This window comes from Dipodomys merriami, unplaced genomic scaffold (assembly GCF_024711535.1).
Source record: "Dipodomys merriami isolate MVZ:Mamm:240054 unplaced genomic scaffold, mDipMer1.0.p SCAF_25, whole genome shotgun sequence".
NCBI classification, from domain to species: Eukaryota; Metazoa; Chordata; class Mammalia; order Rodentia; family Heteromyidae; genus Dipodomys; species Dipodomys merriami.
In genome coordinates, this window is record NW_027203937.1 from 15,949,482 (window position 1) to 15,969,392 (window position 19,911).

At 48.1% G+C, this 19,911-nt stretch overlaps 1 protein-coding gene across 4 annotated transcripts in view; it reads right to left on the reverse strand.

Moving 5' to 3' along the window:
* The window catches only part of Slco2b1 (solute carrier organic anion transporter family member 2B1), a 52,316-nt gene that overhangs the window by 15,085 nt on the left and 17,320 nt on the right, over window positions 1-19,911 (reverse strand). For all 4 annotated transcript variants that reach the window (XM_070035001.1, XM_070035002.1, XM_070035004.1 and 1 more), the window contains exons 3-7: window positions 18,987-19,124; window positions 16,407-16,569; window positions 12,964-13,197; window positions 12,621-12,719; window positions 9,754-9,944 (exon numbers count right to left, since the gene is read on the reverse strand). In XM_070035001.1, coding sequence (XP_069891102.1) covers window positions 9,754-9,944; window positions 12,621-12,719; window positions 12,964-13,197; window positions 16,407-16,569; window positions 18,987-19,124 — 825 coding nt within the window. The remainder of the gene's footprint in view (window positions 1-9,753; window positions 9,945-12,620; window positions 12,720-12,963; window positions 13,198-16,406; window positions 16,570-18,986; window positions 19,125-19,911) is intronic.

Below are 19,911 nucleotides of genomic sequence, written 5' to 3' on the forward strand. Positions count from 1 at the left end.
CAGTTGCCAACCACCATGTTTGGCCTGTTGGTGGAGATGAGGGTCTCCTTAACTTTTTTCTTGTCCCATGCTGGTTTGGAATCATAATCCTCCTGATTTCTGCCTCCCAGAAGCTCTAAGAGTTATAGGTCATCCCTATAACCCTGGGTTACAGGGATGAGCCTATAATTCTTACACATCTTATTTTGCTAGAGAGCCTCCTCATAAGGCCAATGATGGATTTCCCCAGATTTCAGAACCTCTGGAGGCACAGTTACTGTCCAGCGTCCTCCTTGTGCTGGCTGCTAACAGGCTGTCTTGTCCTGTCCCAGCAGGAGAATTCATTTGGATGAATATTAATTCATGTGTGCTGTCTCCCCTGGGCTTTCCCTCCTCCTCTCTTTGTTCATCTCAGCGGGGGGGGGGGGGTGTGTGTGTGTGTGTGTAAAGGGCTCATCGGGTTTCTTCCCTAGCTTTGTTTCCATAGTCTGCTGAGAGGATTCTGGGTGTGAGGACTTTGGAGGCCTTGAGGGTTGGAGTAAGAGGATGCCATCAGAAAAACAACAACAACAACAAAAAACAACTAAGGGCAGCTGGCATAGGAGGCTCACGCCTGTAGTCTTAGCTACTCAGGAGGCTGAGATCTGAGGACCAAGGTTTGAAGCCAGCAGAAAAGTCTATGAGTCTTATCTCCAATTACCACCCAAAAGCCAGAAGTAGAGCTGTGGCTCAAGTGGTAGAGAATTAGCCTTAAACAAAAAAGCTAGGGGACAGTCCTGAGGCCTTAGTTCATGCCCCAGTACACACACACACACACACACACACACACACACACACACACACACACACACACACACACACACACACACACGGTTAAAGCTACAATGGAGCATCCTGTGGGTTCTGCAATCAGCAGGCACCCACATATCCTGTAAGACAGGGCCCAAGGAAGTAGGCCCTGAGAGGTGGGCCAATGGTCTACATAAAGAGCTGAGTTTTCCAGGTTCCCAGCCTCACCAAGACTCCTCCGTAGAGTGTGACCAGGGTGCACTGATGCCAATGCTTTCCAAATGTGGATGGGGCCTCCCAGTATTTGGGGACTGGGTCAGACCTCAGGACCTTTGCTTCTTGGTTGGAGATCCCCGAGCAAGGCTGAGGTTGAGTTTCCAGGTGATGTGGCAGGATGGGCATTCAGAGTAGAAATTAAGTTAATTGTTTACAAAATAAATATTTTTATTATTATTATTTTTTGGTCTGGTCATGGGGCCTGAACTCTGGGCCTGGGCGCTGTCCCTCAGCTCTTCAGCTCAAGGCTAGCGCTCTACCACTTGAGCTACAGCGACACTTCCGGCTTTTTTCTTTTTGCTTATGTGGTGCTGAAGAATCGAACCCAGGGCCTCAGGCATGCAAGGCAAGCGCTCTACCACTGAGCCACCTTCCCAGCTCCCTAAAATAAATATTTTATACATACTTAGACGCCAACATTTGTTCTCTGTGTGACTATCTTCCTTACTGATCCTGAGCTCTGAAAGAGCAGGAACAAGTTTATATTGTCTGTTGAAACCCTGGTGCTCAGCACAGGGTGAGGCAAAATAGTGTCCAATCCTTCTCCAGTCAAAGGAGAGTAAGGGATGGCTTCAGCCTGCAGCAGCTGCAGCCAGTGCTAGGCTCTGGGAAGAAAAATGAGACCATTGAGAGGAGACACTAGCATGCTGCGAGGTACAGACAGAGGCCATGAGTTCGAACAGAGTGCCCAGGGAGCTAGCAGAAAGGAGACTGCAGGGAGTTTGGGCTTCCAACTGTGCATGCTTGAGTCTGAGCCACTAGCCCCCAAGTAACTGATTATAAGCATGCCCCACCACACACAGCAATTTATTTCACTTTTGAACATGGTACTAGAGGACTTAGAATTGCATATACAACTTATATTTCTTTTGGCCATTCTGTCAGGGAGTTAATGAACCTTCTTGCTCTCAGTCATGGCCACATTATGGAAGGGCTGGGGCGGGAGGGACAGCATAGTGGAGTCTAGACAGCTGAGGGAGAGGTGGCAGGAGCAGGGGGATGCCCCACAGAATCCTGTGGGCTCCGGGTTCCCATGTAAATAGAAAAAGCAGCCAGAGGCACCGGTAGCTCATTCCTGTAATCCTAGCTACTCAGGAAGCTTAGATCTGAAATCTAAGTTCAGAGCTAGCCTGGGCAAGAAAGTCCACGAGAGTCTTATTTCCAATTGACCACCAAAAAGCCAGAAGTGGAACTGTGGCTCAAGTGGTGGAGTGCCCATCTTTGAGCAAAAAAAAGCTCAGGTGAAGTATCCAGACCCTGAGTTTAAGCCCCAGTACTAGAACAACAACAACAACAACAAAGTAAAAACAACCTCCGTGCCACTTGCCACCATGTACATCCCTCTCAGGTCTACATTTCTTTCATTCCCACCGTGTCCTTTCATTCTAAGAAGTTTGCCTGGTGTGACATTGTTACTGTGCCTATCTTATAGGAGTGAACACTAAGGCCCAAAGGGGAAATGCCGGGAGGGAGGGAATGGGAAAGCATGTAATCAAACCCAGCTTATCTGCTACCCCTGTCCTATGCTGAGAGAAATGGCATGGGGTTTGGGGAAAAGGTAAGATGGACTGGTCTGTAGGAGGCTGGAGGGGTCAGGGAAGGCCTGCAGAGAGAAGAGGCTGGAATTGAGAAATGATTTGAAGCAGGGGCACTGTGTGAGTTAAGGTATAGTGGTGGGAAAGAGACAGCAAGTGGCAAGTGCCCCATGGGACAGCAAATGACCAAATGATAGACTTAAGCCAGGCCTGGGAGGTTTGGGGCCAGAAGAAGGGACTGGATTCCTGTGGGTATCAGAAACCCTAAATGTCGGGGCTGGGAAGGTGGCTCAGTGGTAGAGTGCTTGCCTTGCATGCCTGAGGCCCTGGGTTCGATTCCTCAGCACCACATAAGCAAAAAGAAAAAAGCCGGAAGTGGCACTGTGGCTCAAGTGGTAGAGCACTAGCCTTGAGCTGAAGAGCTGAGGGACAGCGCCCAGGCCCAGAGTTCAGGCCCCACGACCGGACCCCCCCCCCAAAAAAAAAAAAAAAAAAAAGAAAAAAGAAACCTAAATGTCTCTGGCTCCTATCCCCATCTTCTCAGTAGTTTCCAACCCTTGTCCCTCATCAGTTTGCTGGACTGCTGACTAATAGTGAGTTCTAGAAACAGGAAGCACCGTGCTTCTGCTTAGGGCAGAGTTGGAGGGACCCATCTGGTCTGTGGTTTGCCCAGGTCAGCAGGCCCGTGTCGAGGGGCTGATAAAACTTCCCTCTCAAGGTTCTGTGCTGACGGCTGCAAGCCTGTGGCACACTGCAGCACACACATGCTGTGTGCTGCTAGGCCAAGGAAGGCCCTACTGGCCTTGTATATAGCCCTCTATGGGAGAAAGACAGGCTTTTCACTGGAAGCCTAGAGATCTGGGCTGCTGTGGAGGATGAACCAGGCTTCCTTTCAGTGACGTTCCTGCAGCTGCCATGTCTCTTTCCTCTTGGCCATTAGAAAGCTCAGCGCCCAATAAGTGGCTCACCTGTGCCAACCCAATAGGTTTTTAATGCTTCATGCATCAAGATCAATGTTTTCCTCTCTCATTCTAGTAACCTTTTATATTTTTTCCTCCTGCTTTGTTTCCTTTGAATGATTGATCAGTTAACACAGGCCTGTGGAAGGGTTTTTCTGGCTTCAAATCTCAGACCTGCAGTTTTCACTGTCCATGTGACCTGTTTATTTAATCCCTCTGCAACTCAGGTCCTGCAAGGATAAATGGGGCATAGTGAGTATACCTGCCATATAGGCAGGCTATGAGGACTAAATAAGATTATTCAGAGTGCAGAGAAAGTCATATATGTTAGCCTAATCTCTGGTTTTACTAGTACTGTAGCTGGGTTCAATGTGAGCAACCCCAGCCTCTTTATGACATGTAGTGGAAGTAAGATAAGATAGAATAACAAGTAAGAAGCACACCATATCACTCTTGTTAGAAAAGCCATTATAGGAAAAAAAAAGGAAGGTAACAAGTGCAGGCAAAGACGTGGAGCACAAGGAACTCTTGTACACCATTGGTGGGGATGTAAATTAGTCCAGCTGTTATGAAAGTCAGTATGGAGGCTACTCAGAAGACTAGTAATAGCACTAACACATGTTCCAGCTATGCCACTCCTGGCAATCTACATAAAGGAAATGAGATCAGTATGTAAAGACACACCTCTTTCTAATAGGGGAGGACCCAGATAGAAAGCACCCTGTGTCAGCCAGGGAGCTCCCCCAGTAGACCACTACCATCTTGGTACCCCTGCCTCAGACTTCCAGTCTCCAGAACTGTGAGCAATAAATGTCTGTTGTTCAAGCTGAAAGATAGAGAGAGAGAGACAGAGATTCTGCACTATTACATCCACCGTTGGAAGATTCAGTATAACCAAGATATGCAATCAATCTGAGCATCCATCAACAGATAAGTGGATAAAAAATATGGCATATATATGAAGCATTTCTCTTGAAAAAATAAAGGAGGAATTCTGATTATCTGCAACAACGTGGATGGACCTGGAGATGATTGTGCTAAGTGAAATAAGCCAGACACAGAAGAACACATCCTGTGTGATCTCATTTGAACTCAGAAGCAGATCATGAAATGGTGGCTTCCACAGAAACTGGGGTGGGGCAAAGATTAGGCAGATGTTTGGTGACACAAAACTTCTGGTAAATGGGAGGGGTAAGTTCAAGTGACCTATGCATACCATGGCAATGCCATCTACTCATGTGGTATGTGTTTAGTGAAGATCACTAAGAGAGTAGATTTATTAGTATTTTTTTGTTACCAACAATCCAAGGATAAGCATGTGATGTAATGCTTATGTTAAATAGCTTGAGTGGCCTTCCACACTTATGTATACATCAAAACACTGGGGATACCACAAATATAGGTGTTTTTACTTTTTAATTAAAATTAATTGTGTGATTCACACCTATTGTCCTAGCTATGCAGGAGGCTGAAATCTAAGGATGGTGGTTTGAAGCCATCCCAGGAGTCCTTGAGACTCTTATCTCCAAGAAACTACTAAAAAGCCAGAAGTAGAGCTCAAGTGGTAACAGTGCTAGCCTTGAGCAAAAGGAGCTTGGGGACAGTGCCCAGGCCTTGAGTTAAGCCCTAGGATCAGCATCCCCCTCCCACAAAAAAAGAGCATTTAAGGAGAATATTAGGAAAAATATGTGTGTGTGTTTTAATTTCCATTTTTAAGACCTGGTTTGGAGAGTAGTTCCTTTTGATTTAGCCTGAATGTCCTGTATTGAACCACTTCTTTCCATACGTTTCTTCATATCTTTCTATCTCTGTTTCTATCTCTGTCTCTGTCTGTCTGTCTCTCTCTCTATATATACCTATATATATGTATATATATAGGTGTATATATATATATATATATATATATATATATATATATATATATATATATATATATCTGTAACTGTCTGTCTGTCTATCCATCCAGTACTGGAATTCAAACTCAGGGCCTCAAGCTTGCTAAGCAAATGCTTTACTGCTTGAGCCATACTCCCAGTCTTTGCCTCATTTCATTCTGACAAAAAACCTCCAGGTAGTATAGAATGATGGCACATACCTATAAGCCAGTTCTTGAGAGACCGACACAAAGCTTGGGCTATATAGCAAGACCTTGTCTTAAACAAACTAACAACAATCCCAAGATGTAGATGTTTTATTTATACCCATTTTCCAGATTTCAGAGTAGGCAATAACAGAGCAGGGCTAGGATGATGCTGACACTACTATGTGCCCCTGGCTTCCCTGTCTGCCACCAAGGGTGCCCCATACACCAGGAACACTCTCTGGCCCTCTCTCTTGGGCCAGATCAGCTACTCTTATCTCCCTTAGCCTCAGTCAGATGGAAGTATTAGACTAGGTCAACAAGTTTTAGCAACAGAATCTTTTCCCCAGTTGAAATCTTATTCTAAAGGTTAGGTGGCTGGGGATGTAGCCTAGTGGTAGAGCACACAAAGATAGAAGAACACAAAAAAGTAGTACTTAGCTCTGTCTGAAGTATAAGAGTATATGTGTGTGTGGTGGGGGGTGTGTATATGAGCCTCACATGGGGACATCTCTCCTCATTCTCTGTATAGCAGTACCCTTAGAGTAATAAAGGGTACTTGTTGAAAACCACTCCAGTAGATCAGCCCCAAGGGGTTGATACATGATGAAGGTCTGTGACCAGGCCAGCTCAGCCCTTTGGGGCCAGGACCCGGCCTCCTATGAACAAGTACAGTGGCCAGCAAGCCCTGGTACTGCCTTGTTCCTCTGTGGCTCTCAATCTTTCCACCCATGAAGGTGGGCTGGAGTTGAACTGGACCATTCTCAAGCCCTTGGATCTTAGAGACAGGTAGGGTGAGGAGGGAGTCACAGTCCTGAACTAACAGGAATGGGGAAGGACACAAGGTAGCTTCTAGGCTGCCAGAAAGGGGGCAAGAGGCAAGGAGGACAGGAGACAAGGAAGCCCCTGAAGAATTGGGCAGACACAACAGACTAGTCCTAAGCATTGGGGTTAAAGACATGCCCACTCTCATCCCTGCCTCTGGCCATTCTCCATCACGGTGAATGCTGGGGAGACAATGGACTTCGGAGACTCTTAACTGAAGTGTAGCCATTTAAGAAAGTGGATTTGGGGAGTCGCAGATGATTTCAGGCATTGAACTCCAGAATTATAAAACAGAAGTACTTGAGTATCTCCAAGTATAGAAGCACAGAATTTTTAAATGATGTAAAATTAGAATTCCAGACTTCCAGGGCTATTCTGGAAAGACTAGCCACATAGATTCCTCTAGGAAGGTCAGAGAGCCCAGTGGTCTCAGAGATTGGGCAGGGTAGAGAGTCCTTAACATAAGAGGCCTGTCTGTAGGGAAACCACTGGCCAGGTTCCTACCAGGGTAGGCTTTAAATAACAGAACCATTTCCCCCATTGAAATCTCGTTCTAAAGGCTGTGTGAGGGCTGAGGACAGCGTGCTTCAGAGAATTGCGAGCTGAAGGTGTTACTTGAGAACTCTCCAGGCGCAGGAACCAGTTGGCTCACTTCTGTCATCCTAGCTACTCAAGAGGCTGAGATCTGAGGATCTCAGTTCAAAGCTAGCCAGGGCAGGAAATTCTGTGAGACTCCAATCTCCAATTAACCACCCAAATCCAGAAGCAAAGCTGTATCTCAAGTGGTAGAGTGCTAGCTTTGAGCAACAAAAAGCTAAGGGACAGTGCCCAGGCAGAGAGAGAGGGGGGGGGGGGTGTTCCCTCTTGGGAGTCCCTAAGAAACTATCTTTACTCAAGAGACTCTGAAGAACCCTCTTGCCAGGCACCACTGGGAGAAACCTGAACTATCTTCTGGGCTTCCTATAGCTGTCCACACCTGGCCTTTCTTTACTTTCTCAGAGCTCCTTCAATCAGGGAATGTGGAAGTACCCCTCAGCCCCACCTGGGAAAATACTGCAGAGACAGGAATCCTTTAGAGGAGGTAGCAGCTGATCCATCACAGCTGGCAGACTCTATCTGACCTGCTGCCTGTTATACAGACTGGTAGACTGAGGCCAGAGACTCTCTGTGGGTCTCAGTCTTTATATGATATGCCATCATCCCCTTGATACCTTTAAAAACTGCATTTAGCCATGTAGTTGGTGGCTCACATTTCCTGCTACTCAGGAGACTGAGATCAGAGGATCATAGTTCCAAGTCTGTAGACTCTTAACTCCAAGTAACCACCAAAAAGCCAGAAGTGAAGCTATATAGCTCAAGTGCTAGAGCACCAGCCTTGAGCATAAAAACCAAGGGATAGCTCCCAGGCCCCGGGTCCTTGCCCCAATATCAACACCAACCCCCCTCTCTCCCCAACCCAATTTACTTTTAGATGACATTTGGAGGCCCCCTGAATCCTAAGCCTAAGGAAAGGATACTTGAAGTGATTTCCAAAACAGCGCTACCCTTTGCTTTCTCCCTTTTCCCATTCCTGCAGAAGACACAGTTCCAGCTTTTGGGATCTGAACTCTCCGGCAGTCAATTTTTGTCTACTTGGGCCTGTCCTCCTGACCTGTGCACCTCCCCATCGGTAGTCATAGTGGATCAGGCCAGGCATCCATAGCGCTAGCCGCGCCACCAAGGCAGCTCCAAGGAGGCGGAGAAACCAGTCCTCTCACAGCAATGTTTATTGCTTCAGAGCTGCTGGAAGCAAATCATCATGTGCTCAGCCTTCAGTGCTTTTTAAAGAACCTCTCACCCCCTCCCCTCCCTACACCCCCTCTCCAATGTGCTGACACAATAATAATGGAGACAGTCAGACAGGTTCACAGGCAGGGACCAGCTTTATAACACAGAGCTCTCAAAAACTGACTCCAGGAAGGAATCACAGCAGTTCCCACACAGGATGGCACTTTCTCTGAATCCCAGGTACGTGGCATATTGCTCTACTAGGAATTTAACCTTTTCTGCCCCTTATCTGAACCTTGCACAGCAGGACAATGAGGAAGTGACTGACCACTCCTGGTCACACGGTTGGCATGTGGTCCTAGCTTCACCCACCTGTCCCTCCCCATTGCCCACTGGCGTTCTCTATCCAAGGGCCGAGTCTGGAGAGTTTCTGTAACCAACACAGCCTCTAGCCTTCCTCTACAATCACCCCATCTCCCAGGAAGTTTTGTTCAAGCTACCAGAATGCCATCTCCACCATATTTTGGCCTGGGCTAGGCAGGACTGGGATGGAGACACAGAGGTTTTCAGCTGAGTTCCTTTCCCCTCAGAACTCCCCTTCCCTCATCTGGTTTAACCCCTACTCCCTAGCTTAGCCCCAGCATTAGCCCAGCCCTTCATCGCTTCTGGAGCCTTCCAAGAAGAATGAAAATGCATGTCTGAGCAGTCCCTTTTACCTGCCGGTGCTCTGCTTCCTGCCTGAGCTGTTGCCATAGCTGCCTCATTGGTCTTCTCCACAAACTCTCCTTGTCTTGCACAGTTTTCTTTCTTTTAAATTGTGCTTACTGGTGGTACTAGGGAATGAATGCAAGGCCATGTACTTGCTAGACAGGCACGCTACCACTTGAGTGACATTTCAAATGGGGTCTCACTCCTCCCATTCCACCCCCATCATCCTGGAGTGTGATCCTCCTATTGACTATTCCAAGTAGATGGGATATGACAGGCGGGTGTCACCAGGCCCAGCTTTTATTGGTTGTGATGGGGTCTCATGGACTTTTTGCTGGGTTGACATCAACCTGAGATCCTCAAAATTTCAGCCTTCCAAGTAGTTAGGATTACAGGCCAAATCCTTCGCTCAGGCTGCTTCCGTCACTGCAATGCCTTCACCTCTCCTTTCTATACTTCCTCAAATCTTAGCAGGTCCAGCTCAAATCTTCCTTCCGGAAAGTCTTCCCAGACCAATTCCCATGGCTTTCAGTTCTTTCCATTCCTATAATGTATTCAGAATTTACAAGACTCTAAATGACCAGCGCTGAGGAACATGGACTCAGGCAGGTTTGGGTTTATGTTCCAGGGCTCTCTGGCTGGATCTGTGACTTTCTCTAGCCCTAGCTCTCCTCAGCCATGGAAGGGTTCTGTGGTAGTCACTGTGAGAAGCTGTTGGAGGATGCTTAGGACTCAGTCAAGCTTGATAGCAGTGAAGTGCAAAGCCCAGAAGGGAGGAAGTTCAGTGAGTTGGGGCCAGAGCCTGGCCTAGGGCGGGACGTGGAAGGGAACTTACCTTGCTGACAGGTGAGGCTGGACCAGTCAAGGTCTTCTGCCTGAAGCGGAGCTCATGCTTCTCCTTGGACATCTCTTTGGGGAAGAAGAAGTAGGGGATGGCAGCCAGTGCCACCAGGCCAGCAGAGATGAGAAAGCCCAGCCACCAGGCACCCACCCATCGGGGGTCCTTTGAGGTCAGGCTGACACCACCTGGAAGAGAAAACAAAGGTGATATAAGGCCAGGATGGGCTGTCACTTCTATGACACTACCCTAGGACTGACTTTTGGTACATAAGGCAGCCAGGACCAGGAATCAGGAGACTTGCATTCTAGTCTTGCCCTGGCCACTTATGGTCTGTGTGAAGAGGAAGAACCTGACTTTCTTTCTGGGCCTTAGCTTCTTTAGCTACTAAGGTAATATGGTATAGCAGTCAAGGTCATAGAGTTAGAAATAAACTACTAGATAACCCTTTAATAACTTATAACTTGGAGCAAGCTCTTGAATCTCTTTGTGCCTCCGTTTCCTCCTTTGTGATACACAGATATTAATAGTGCTTTGGGAGACATACTGGGGATAAAGATGGTTGTGTGTGTGTGTGTGTGTGTGTATGTGTAGTTTTGAGACAATCTTGTTATGTAGCCCAGTATGGCCTCAAACTTCCAGTCTTCCTGCCTCAGCCACCTGAGCTCTGGGATTACAGGCTTGCACTACTGTGCTTAGCTAAACATTATTTTATATCATAGGCTTGTGACAATTATAGAAAAGAATACATGTAAAGCTAAAATGAATTTTAAACTTTTAATTAATTTTAAACTAAAAGTTTAAAATTCAAAGCTCCAGGCTGGGAAGGTGGCTCAGCGGTAGAGTGCTTGCCTCACATGCATGAGGTTTGGGATTCCTCAGTATCACATAAACAGAAAAGGCCAGAAGTGGCACTGTGGCTCAAGTAATAGAGCACTAGGCTTGAGATGAAGAGCTTGGGTACAGTGGCCAGGCCTTGGGGACAGTGCTAGTTCCATGACTGACCAAAAAAAAAAAAAAACCAAAATCCAAGCCCCAATACATGCAAACAATATTATAATAAAGTATTTGTCCCTTTTTTCTTCTTTGATTACTACTACTACTACTACTACTACTATTAAATTACTATTACTAAATTAAATAACAGAGCTGTTTGTAGTTCTCAGACCTGGCTAGGCACAAAATCACTGGGGTTGTTTGTCAAAACTCCTTGGCACCATTGAAGTCCCACTCAGCCTAACCAGAAGATAGAGTGTAAAGGTATGCGGCTTTACTAGATTATTTCCAGTGCACCTCTGGGCTGCAGTGCACAACTTAAAACCTTCATAGTCTGAGGTTGAGCTGGGTGCCTGAAGCAACACCAGGGTGAAATGTACCAACTATCACTGTGTAGGAGCTTCTCCATGTGCTGGACCCTGAGCTGTTCCAGGCACACTGCAGTCTCTGGAGCTGGGATTGGGGAGTGGGGGGGGGTGCGGAATTTTGTATAGACTTGATTTATTCCTCACTTGCTTCTGTGCTAGGTTAGAGAAAGTTCACATACATTTTCCAATCCCTCCTCAAGCACAAGCCAGTCTGTACCTGCAGAAGGCAAGATCTTCCTGTCCTACCTACTCTGCTACGAAGGCCTTGGGAAACACCATATTTACACAGACAGAGCAGAGGGGTGTTTGGCCAACCTAAGAAACTTATCTCCCAGCGGGGCTGGGAAGGTGGCTCAGTGGTAGAGCGCTTGCCTTGCAAGCTTGAGGCCCTGGGTTCGATTCCTCAGCACCACATAAGCAAAAAGAAAAAAGCCGGAAGTGGCACTGTGGCTCAAGTGGTAGAGCGCTAGCCTTGAGCTGAAGAGTTGAGGGACAGCTCCCAGGCCCAGAGTTCAGGCCCCACGACCGGACCAAAATAAAAAAGAAACATAGCTCCCAGGACTTTTCCTTCAGGGAGAACAAGGAAGTCAATCACAGCCCTGTCTGACTCTGGGTCCTAGCGTTCTAGAAGGTCAGGTCTCCAGTGACTGCCGTACAGAACTGTCCTGGGTGGAGACATCTGGGGAACAAACATTGAAGAACAAATATCCATTCAGCCATATACATGTTCCCCCCACTCCAAGGCTTCTAGAACCTGCTGGAAAACCTTCAGATGAGAGACAGGACTTCTGGGTAAGAGGCAGAAGGTGCCCAGAGCTTACAAGCAGGCATGTTCACATAGGAACCCATCCCAGCCCTGAGGGCCCAGGAGTTCTGGCATCATAGATATTCCTCCTCTGCCCTGGCCACTTTTACACTGAACCCCAGCCATTGGCCCACTCTGGCCTCTAGGTGGATCAGAGACCAGATCTAGCGTTTCTTCAGACTCTCTGGTTGTCAGGACTAGAAGGACCCTTCGTTCACATTCCTTCAGGAAGAAGCCCAAGGTGACACATGCCATGAGTCCTGTTCTAAATTGTCCCAGGGTGCTATGGTCCCCACGATCTCCTAAGGCTGGTTTCTCTAAAGACACACGAAGTTCTCTGTGGGCCAGGCAGAGGCTTTTTAAAATTTGTTTGTTTGTTTGTTTGTTTTTGCCTGCCCACAACATGCTGGGCTGAGGGTCTGGGGAAGGGTTTCGGCAATAGAAGGGAAAGCAAGCACAGCTCCTCTATGATGCCACTTGAGTTCACCTCTGTTGCCCCACTAGATTGTTGCAGCTTTGGGAGATAGGGCAGATATTTTCTCAAGCATGAGGAAACTGTAGACCCAGAAAGGTGAAAGGCATGTCCAAGGTCAGTGGCACTGCTGGTTGCTGGTTCAATGTCTCCTAGGAGGCCACTGGTCAGTTAGCTACCATCGATGTGGCCCTAGAGACAAATGCACACTCCTGGGGCTCACCTTCTGGCATCCGGTCAATGTCCACATAAAGGCGTAGCATGAGGCTGCCCAGCCCGTAGGCCATGCCAGGCCCCATCATGGTCACTGCAAACAGGAGCCCTGTAACACAAGGCCTAGGTTAGGACCCTCTGTCCCAGGCTGCCCTCAGCAGCTTGGTACCAGCCCATTCTTAACGTTCAAGTGCAAGCCAACCTTTGCCATCAAGACTAAGGATCTCTTTAGGGCTTCTCTATACCTTTCCTAGCCACATGGGACTAGAGGCCAAGAATTCAATGCCCAGCCTCTACCCTGGGCCTCTCTTCCTCCCAGTTGAACCTGACCCAAGAGATAAAATGATACTCACCAAGATAGAGGGGTGAGTTGCTGTGGTGAGCAAAGTCATCTATGTAGGAGATGCCAAAGGGCTGAATGGGTACTCCACCCACACCTAGCAAGGTCTGTGCTGCAAACATGATCCCCACCACCGTCAGATGTCTGGCCTCTGTGTAGCTTGAGCAGCTGCCGTTGGAAGAAGCAGAAGCTGGGGCCGGGGTTGTGGGCAGACACAAGGAAGTCTTGGAGTCCTGTAACATGTCCTCTGAGAGATGATAATAAAGAAACAATCATAGCGAATGCACACAGCACTTAGCAGACACAAGGGACTATGGATGCCCAGGTGGTCTGGCTTCTGACTCTCTGCTATTTAACTTTCCTGTGCTACCTTTCAAAGCAGAGCCATTTGAAAGTGCTGGGGTCATGGTGGCTCTTAGGTGAAGTGAGATGGTCAAAATAGGAAGGAGTGTTAGAATTTGAACTGAGTCCAGAAGAAAAAACAAGATTTTCTAGAAAGAGAGGCAAGAAAGGTGGGTCCAGGGAGCCGTCATAGTATGAATAAACCCAGAGTCTCAAAAGTGCACCATGTGGGTATAGTAAGTTCAGGATGGGGGAAATCATGCCATTCAAGAGACTGAGATCTGAAGATGGAGGTTCAAGGCAGTCCAAGCAGAAAAATCCCCAAGACTCTTATCTCTAATTAGCCAACAAAAAAGCTGGAAGTGGAGGTGTGGCTCAAGTAGTAGAGTATCAGTCTCGTGTAAAAAAAAGCTAAGAGACAGCACCCAGACCCTTAAGGGTACAAACCTCAGCATTGGATTACATGTGCATACACAGAATGAGAGAGAGACAGAGAGACAGAGACAGAGAGACAGAGAGACAGAGACAGATACAGAGAGACAGAGACAGAGAGCTAGAGAGGAGAGGCAAGAGAGAAAGGGGGAGAGAGAAAAGGGGAAGAGAGAGAGAGAGAGAAAAGGGGAAGAGAGAGAGAGAGAGAGAGAGAGAGAGAGAGAGAGAGAGAGAGAGAGAGAGAGAGAGAATGGAATCAAAGTACATGAGAACAGGCCAGGCATACAGGAAGAACTAGCCAGGGGAAGGAAGTCCAGCAGGGCCATAGAGGGCTCCTTGGAGTTTATTTTAAGGACACAGTGTCAGCTCAGGGTACAGACACAGAATGCAGGAATGACTAATTACTTAATTTAGTACAGACATTTGTTCCCTGTGGGTCACCAATATTTGTTGAGCAAACTTGAGGAGACCCTTACACTGTTATTATGCCAAACGTGGGCACAAAGTGGCCTTTTCTATGAAGCTCTCCCTTTGTGAAAGTCAGCAAAGCTCAGAGAGCCACTCCTTGCAACCTAAGGTCAAAATCCTGGTTGTTGGCCTCGCTGTATGACTTGAACAGAGACCCTTGCCCCTCTGACCCTCTTAAATAAAATTTCTAGAACCACAGTTTGCTAAAGATGAGAACTCCAAAGGTAGAGAGCTCATCAGTTCAGAGCAGGGCTGTAGGCATAGTTCTAATGGCTGCAGGCCGGGGATGGGGGTGGGGGTGGGGGTGGGTTACCTCCTCTCTGAGCCTCAGTATCCCCACCTGGGAGGAAATAGGACTCTGATCACAGAGGAAGTGGGTTGTGAATGGTGCTCCTATCTACTGGACCTTAGATGAGATGATTATTCTAGAGAGCGTGTCTGCTGTTTTTCTGGCATTTCATACATCTGTAGAAATATTGGAGGAAGGATGGATGAAGAACAGGACAAGGGTGTGACACAGGATGACACTCCCTTAGTAAATACAAGGGACTATAGCCAAGGGGAGAAGGGCTTTAATCAGGGTTGGCAGTGAATTTTTAAAAAGGGGACATGTGTGCCTTGCACAAAAAAAGTTCTGCTGACATGGAAATTCTGGACAAAGAAATACAAGGAAATATTACTAGCCAGCATTCTGTTGACAGTTATCCACTCAGGCCAGGATGCCACCCCCCCCCCGCCCCCCCGCTTGCATCTTTCAGATACTCTCCTTCTCTGCTGGTTCATCCTGCCTCCACTGGCAATACAATGCTGGCCTTCTCTCCACTGCTACCCCCAGCCCCTTGCAGCCCCCTCCAGAAACATGATTCTTTCCTTACTCAGGGAATCACTCACACTTACTCCAACCCACATGTCAAAGGACATATCTGCTTCATCATCCCTCCCCTGGTCTTGGTGGCTCCAGAGGTGGGAGCTGCTAGGAGGATGGGGGGAAAAGGCTGTTCTCTCCCCTGGGAAACTCTCTTGATGCCTGGCTGGAACATGGGCTCATCTTCTGGGATGCTTCCTCTCATGCAACTGACATGTTAGGTGTTTTGCTTGTCTTTCTTCTGTCTCCTGGGAGCTCTCTAGAGGTAAGGACTAGAATGCTCTGGGAGGGGTCAGGAATAGAGTAGGTAGTATTAAGAGTAAGTTACATGGACCATTGGCTGGATGAGTGAATGGATGGATGATGGATGCATGTATGTATGAATGAATGTATGGATGGATGGATATATGGGTGGATGGATGCATGGATGGATACATGAGTGGGTAGGTGGATGGACAGATGGATATGTAGATGCAGGAATGAATGGATGAAGAAAGGATAAGGAGGTGGGGAGGCTGATAGGTAAGTAGGAGAGGGATAGAATGAACTTGGGTCTTTCTTAAGGGACTGGCATCTTTTGGTCAAGTTGACCCTCAACAACATTTCACTGGGCTGAACAAGGTTTTGCTATTCTTAAGATTCCTTCATTTTTGCTGGGCACTAGTGGTTCATGCCTTTAATCCTAGACATTCAGGAGACTGAGATCTGAGGATCACAGTTCAAAGCCAGCCATGGCTAGAAAGTCCTTGAGACTCTTATCTCTAATAAGCAATCAGAAAACAGGAAGTAGAGCTATGGTTCAAAGTGGTAGAGCACTAGCCTTGAGCAAAAGAGCTCAGGGATAGTGCCCAGGCCCCAAGTTCCAGCCTCATTCCTGGGAAAAACAACTTTTCTTCATTTTTTATTTGTTTATTCACTTATTCTTTCTTTTATTAGTGTGTTGGTTGTTTATGAGAATCAAATGCATGACTACACATAAAGCGCTTGGAGAAGTGTCTTGTTATTATTGTTTCTCAAGAGTTTCCTTAGGATCCACTCCACATTAGATCCTAAAGCAGGCTGTTTTAAGTTCATCCCTACCCCCAAAGAAACCACACATGAGCTAGCTCACACCAAGAAAGGACTAGAAGGCTTCTCCCCTGCCCTGGAATTACTCCCTACCCCTCCTGGGACCTACCAGAGAGATCCACCTGAGCTTGGCTCAGGGGGCAGTGCGGGGATGGGGATGGGGAGGACTAGCAGGTGTCCTGGGCATCACCTTCCCACTCAGTGCAGGCCTGCAGTGGCCCTAGCATTGGTGCAGGACTGCAACACCCATCAGTCTTCTGCCCAGCTCTTCCTGCTCTTACCAGGGCTGCTGTGGTCATAGCGATATGGATCCGAGATGAAATGCGGGAGACTCATGAGCAGGCCTGCCAGGGCCACCAACACAGCCCCACAGCCGATCATACGGGGCCGATGTACTCGGCTGCCAAAATAGCTCACAAACACAATCAAGGCTGTGTTCCCCACCTGCAAAGGGACAGAGAGATACTGATTAAAGTGGAGCAGAGTCCAGGGGCCTGCACCATTCTTTCTCTAGTGCTGCCTTCAATGTTCTCATCTGGATGACTGACTGGCTGGTTGAATAAAAATCGCTGGAGTCAGCTGTCAGTGGCTCACGCCTGTAATCCTAACTACTCAGGAGGCTGAGATCTGAGGATTGTGCTTTGAAGCCAGCCTGGGCAGGAAAGTCAATGAGACTTTTATCTCCACCATCAAAAAGCTGGAAGTGGAGTTGGGGCTCAAGTGGTAGATTGCTAGCAAAAGAAGCTCAGGGGCAGTGCCCAGGCCCTGAGTTCAAGCCCTAGGACTGGAACACACACACATACACACACACACACACACACACACACACACACACACACACTATTGGATTTCTCCTGTAACCCTTGCTACTCAGGAAGCTGAGATCTGAAGATCCTGGTTCAAAGCTAACCCTGGGAGACAAACCTGAGAGACTCTCATCTCCAACTTTATCAGCAAAAAAAAAAAAAAAAAAAAGCCAGAAATGAAGATGTGGCTCAAGTGGTACAGTGCCAGCCTTAGATGAAAAAAAAGTCAAGCAAGCTGGGTTGGGAAGGTGGCTCAGTGGTAGAGCACTTGTCTTGCATGCCTGAGGCCCTGGGTTTGATTCCTCAGCACCACATAAGCAAAAAGAAAAAAGCCAGAAATGGTGCTGTGGCTCAAGTGGAGAGCGCTAACCTTGAGCTGAAGAGCTGAGGGACAGCGCCAAGGCCCAGAGTTCAAGCCCCACAACTGGATCCCCCAACAACAAAAAAGTCAAGCAAGAGCATGAAGCCCTGGTACGAAACAAACAACAGACTCTTTAGATCTATGTTATAAATATGCCCCTTCTTAGAATTCTCTCACTTCCCTTTCAGGAAAGAGAAATGAGGATGAAGCTAAAAAGTCAATTTTGTGTTAGAATGCGGGAGAGAGAGGGTAATCAAGGAAAGGGATTTTGTCTCAGGAACACCATGAATGAGACACACAAATGCAGTATAGCTGAAGCCAGAGGAGCGAAGCTTGGCATTTCTAGCCTTACAATCACAGACTTGGGATTCAACACTGGAAGGACTTAGACGCTTACAGGGCAGGTGCCTCTGCCCCTGTGCTTCCCGGCTTGCGGCTGGCTGAGCCCCAGGCTCTTTGAAGGATAGTGAGGCCATGCCAGCAGTGTACTGGTAGGGGGACTGACTCTGGAGAGGGAGGACACCACGGTCCATTCTCCAGTTGTGCACTCATTCCCTTCCAATGTCTGAGGTGAGTCTGAGTCACATCTGTGACTAAGGCACTGTGCCGCTAGTGGGCCTTGGGTCAGGAGAAATATGATTACCCCCAGGGAGAGAATTTTATAGAGCTCTTTGGGGGAGATGGGTAGGAGCGGGGGAGACAGCTTCCTTCTGTGAGTGACATTTGGTGGGGGAAGGGAGGGGCATGGCTGACCTCTGATGTTCAAATCCACTCAGAGTGGCTCATTCACTCTCCCCTGTCAGGAGCTGTGAGCCCTAGGCTGAGGGCTATGGATGGGGGTTAGCGAGGCACAGCACTGAATAAGATCACACCTCCCTCCCACAATCCTGAAGACAGATACTCCATCACCATATCACCCTCCCTCCTGCCACCCCAAGGTCAGAGAGAGCTCTAGCTGTAATTGAAGCCTCTCTTCAGACAGTACCAGTGACTTTCTTTGATTCTTTCCTAAGACAATCAATAGCACGCTGAAATACACAAAGGAAGCCAGACTCTGGTAGCTCTTATCTATAATCTGAGCGACTTGGAAGGCTGAGATTAGGAGGACTGTCATTCAAGACTAACCTGGGCCTAAAAGAAAAAGAAAAACAAGTTCACAAGATCCTTTTCAACCAATAGCTGGACCTAGTGGGACATGCCTGTCCTCCTAGCTAGCCCCCTAGGAAATGTAAATAGTCAGACTGTGGTCCAAGCATCACCCAGACAGATAGTCTCAAAAAGACTGCTGGGAGTTTGGCTCAGTGATAGAATATTTGTCTAGCAAGCATGAGGCTCTGAGTTCCAACCCCAGCACCCTAAAAAATAAAGGAGTCAGAGGGCAAGCAAGTAGATACTAGGACCCTGGGTATACCACTCCTTCATGTCTCCCAGTGAAGTGCTTTCCCAGGGCAGGCCCAGGGGTATTAGAAGATAGCTACACACACAAGGAAGATCCAAGAGGTAGGAGTCTCCTCTGGGCCTCCACCCTGAGTATGTGGCTGGCCAGCTTCTGGGCCAGGACGCAGCAGGAGGAACATGTTAAGGGGGTTCACAATGTGGGGGCTGCCGAGGGCCCTGGGAGGACCCTGGGAGGGTGGACAGTGAGAGGAGGCTGGAAGGAATCTCCCTTGGCACCCACCCTTGGGGCTCAGTACCTCATTGAAGGCAGCCAGCAGCCCTGAGGTCTGGCTGGAGAGGCCAAAGCGCTTCTCCACCGTGGAGATGGAGCTCTTGAGATAACCGGAGATCATGAGCTGCGCCAGCTGCAGCAGGCTGTGACACAGGACGAAGAACTGTGGACGGGCACAGTGATGGGGACAGGCAGCAGGGCACAGTTGGAGGTGAGTGGTCACCAGGGATACAGAGAGGGGGTGGGGACACAGAGAGAGTGGGATCCCACAGAACAGAGATGGGGGCCACACAGGAGGAGGTGGACACATGGGAGGAGGGAAAGGGGGGGAGAGAAAGAGAAAGAGAGAATTGGTTATTAGAGCAACCTATGACTTCTTCCATAAATCTGAATACTACAAAAGCTGTCCTGGGTACACTTTTCAGGAGTCCAGGGGTGACTAGAGACCCCATGACTAAATATAGTGGCTTTGCAGGGTCAGGAATGGTAGGTGCTCCTTCCAATCCTCAGAGCTCTCCAAGGACTGGATTGGACCTTCTTCCCTATTCCACCATCCTGCTCCCTTCTCCAGGAAGCTCCCTGTGATTTGCCCAGGTCCTCCTCCACCTCACTCCTACCTAGTCCTCCCCTACAACTGGCCTGGAGACCAGCCCCTACTCTGAGCTCTACCTAACCCCTCAACCCTCAAACAACTTAGCCTGCCTATGGCCTTGCACCGGAAAAATCCATTGAATTGCTAAGGAAAAAAAAAAACCATTTCAAAGAATTTCAATTTAAAAAAGGGTATTTGTTTGGGGCTGGGAAGGTGGCTCAGTTGTAGAGTGCTTGCCTTGCAAGCATGAGGCCCTGGGTTCAATTCCTCAGCACCACATAAGCAGAAAAAGCTGGAAGTGGCATTGTGGCTCAAGTAGTAGAACACTAGCCTTGAGCTGAAGAGCTGAGGGACAGCG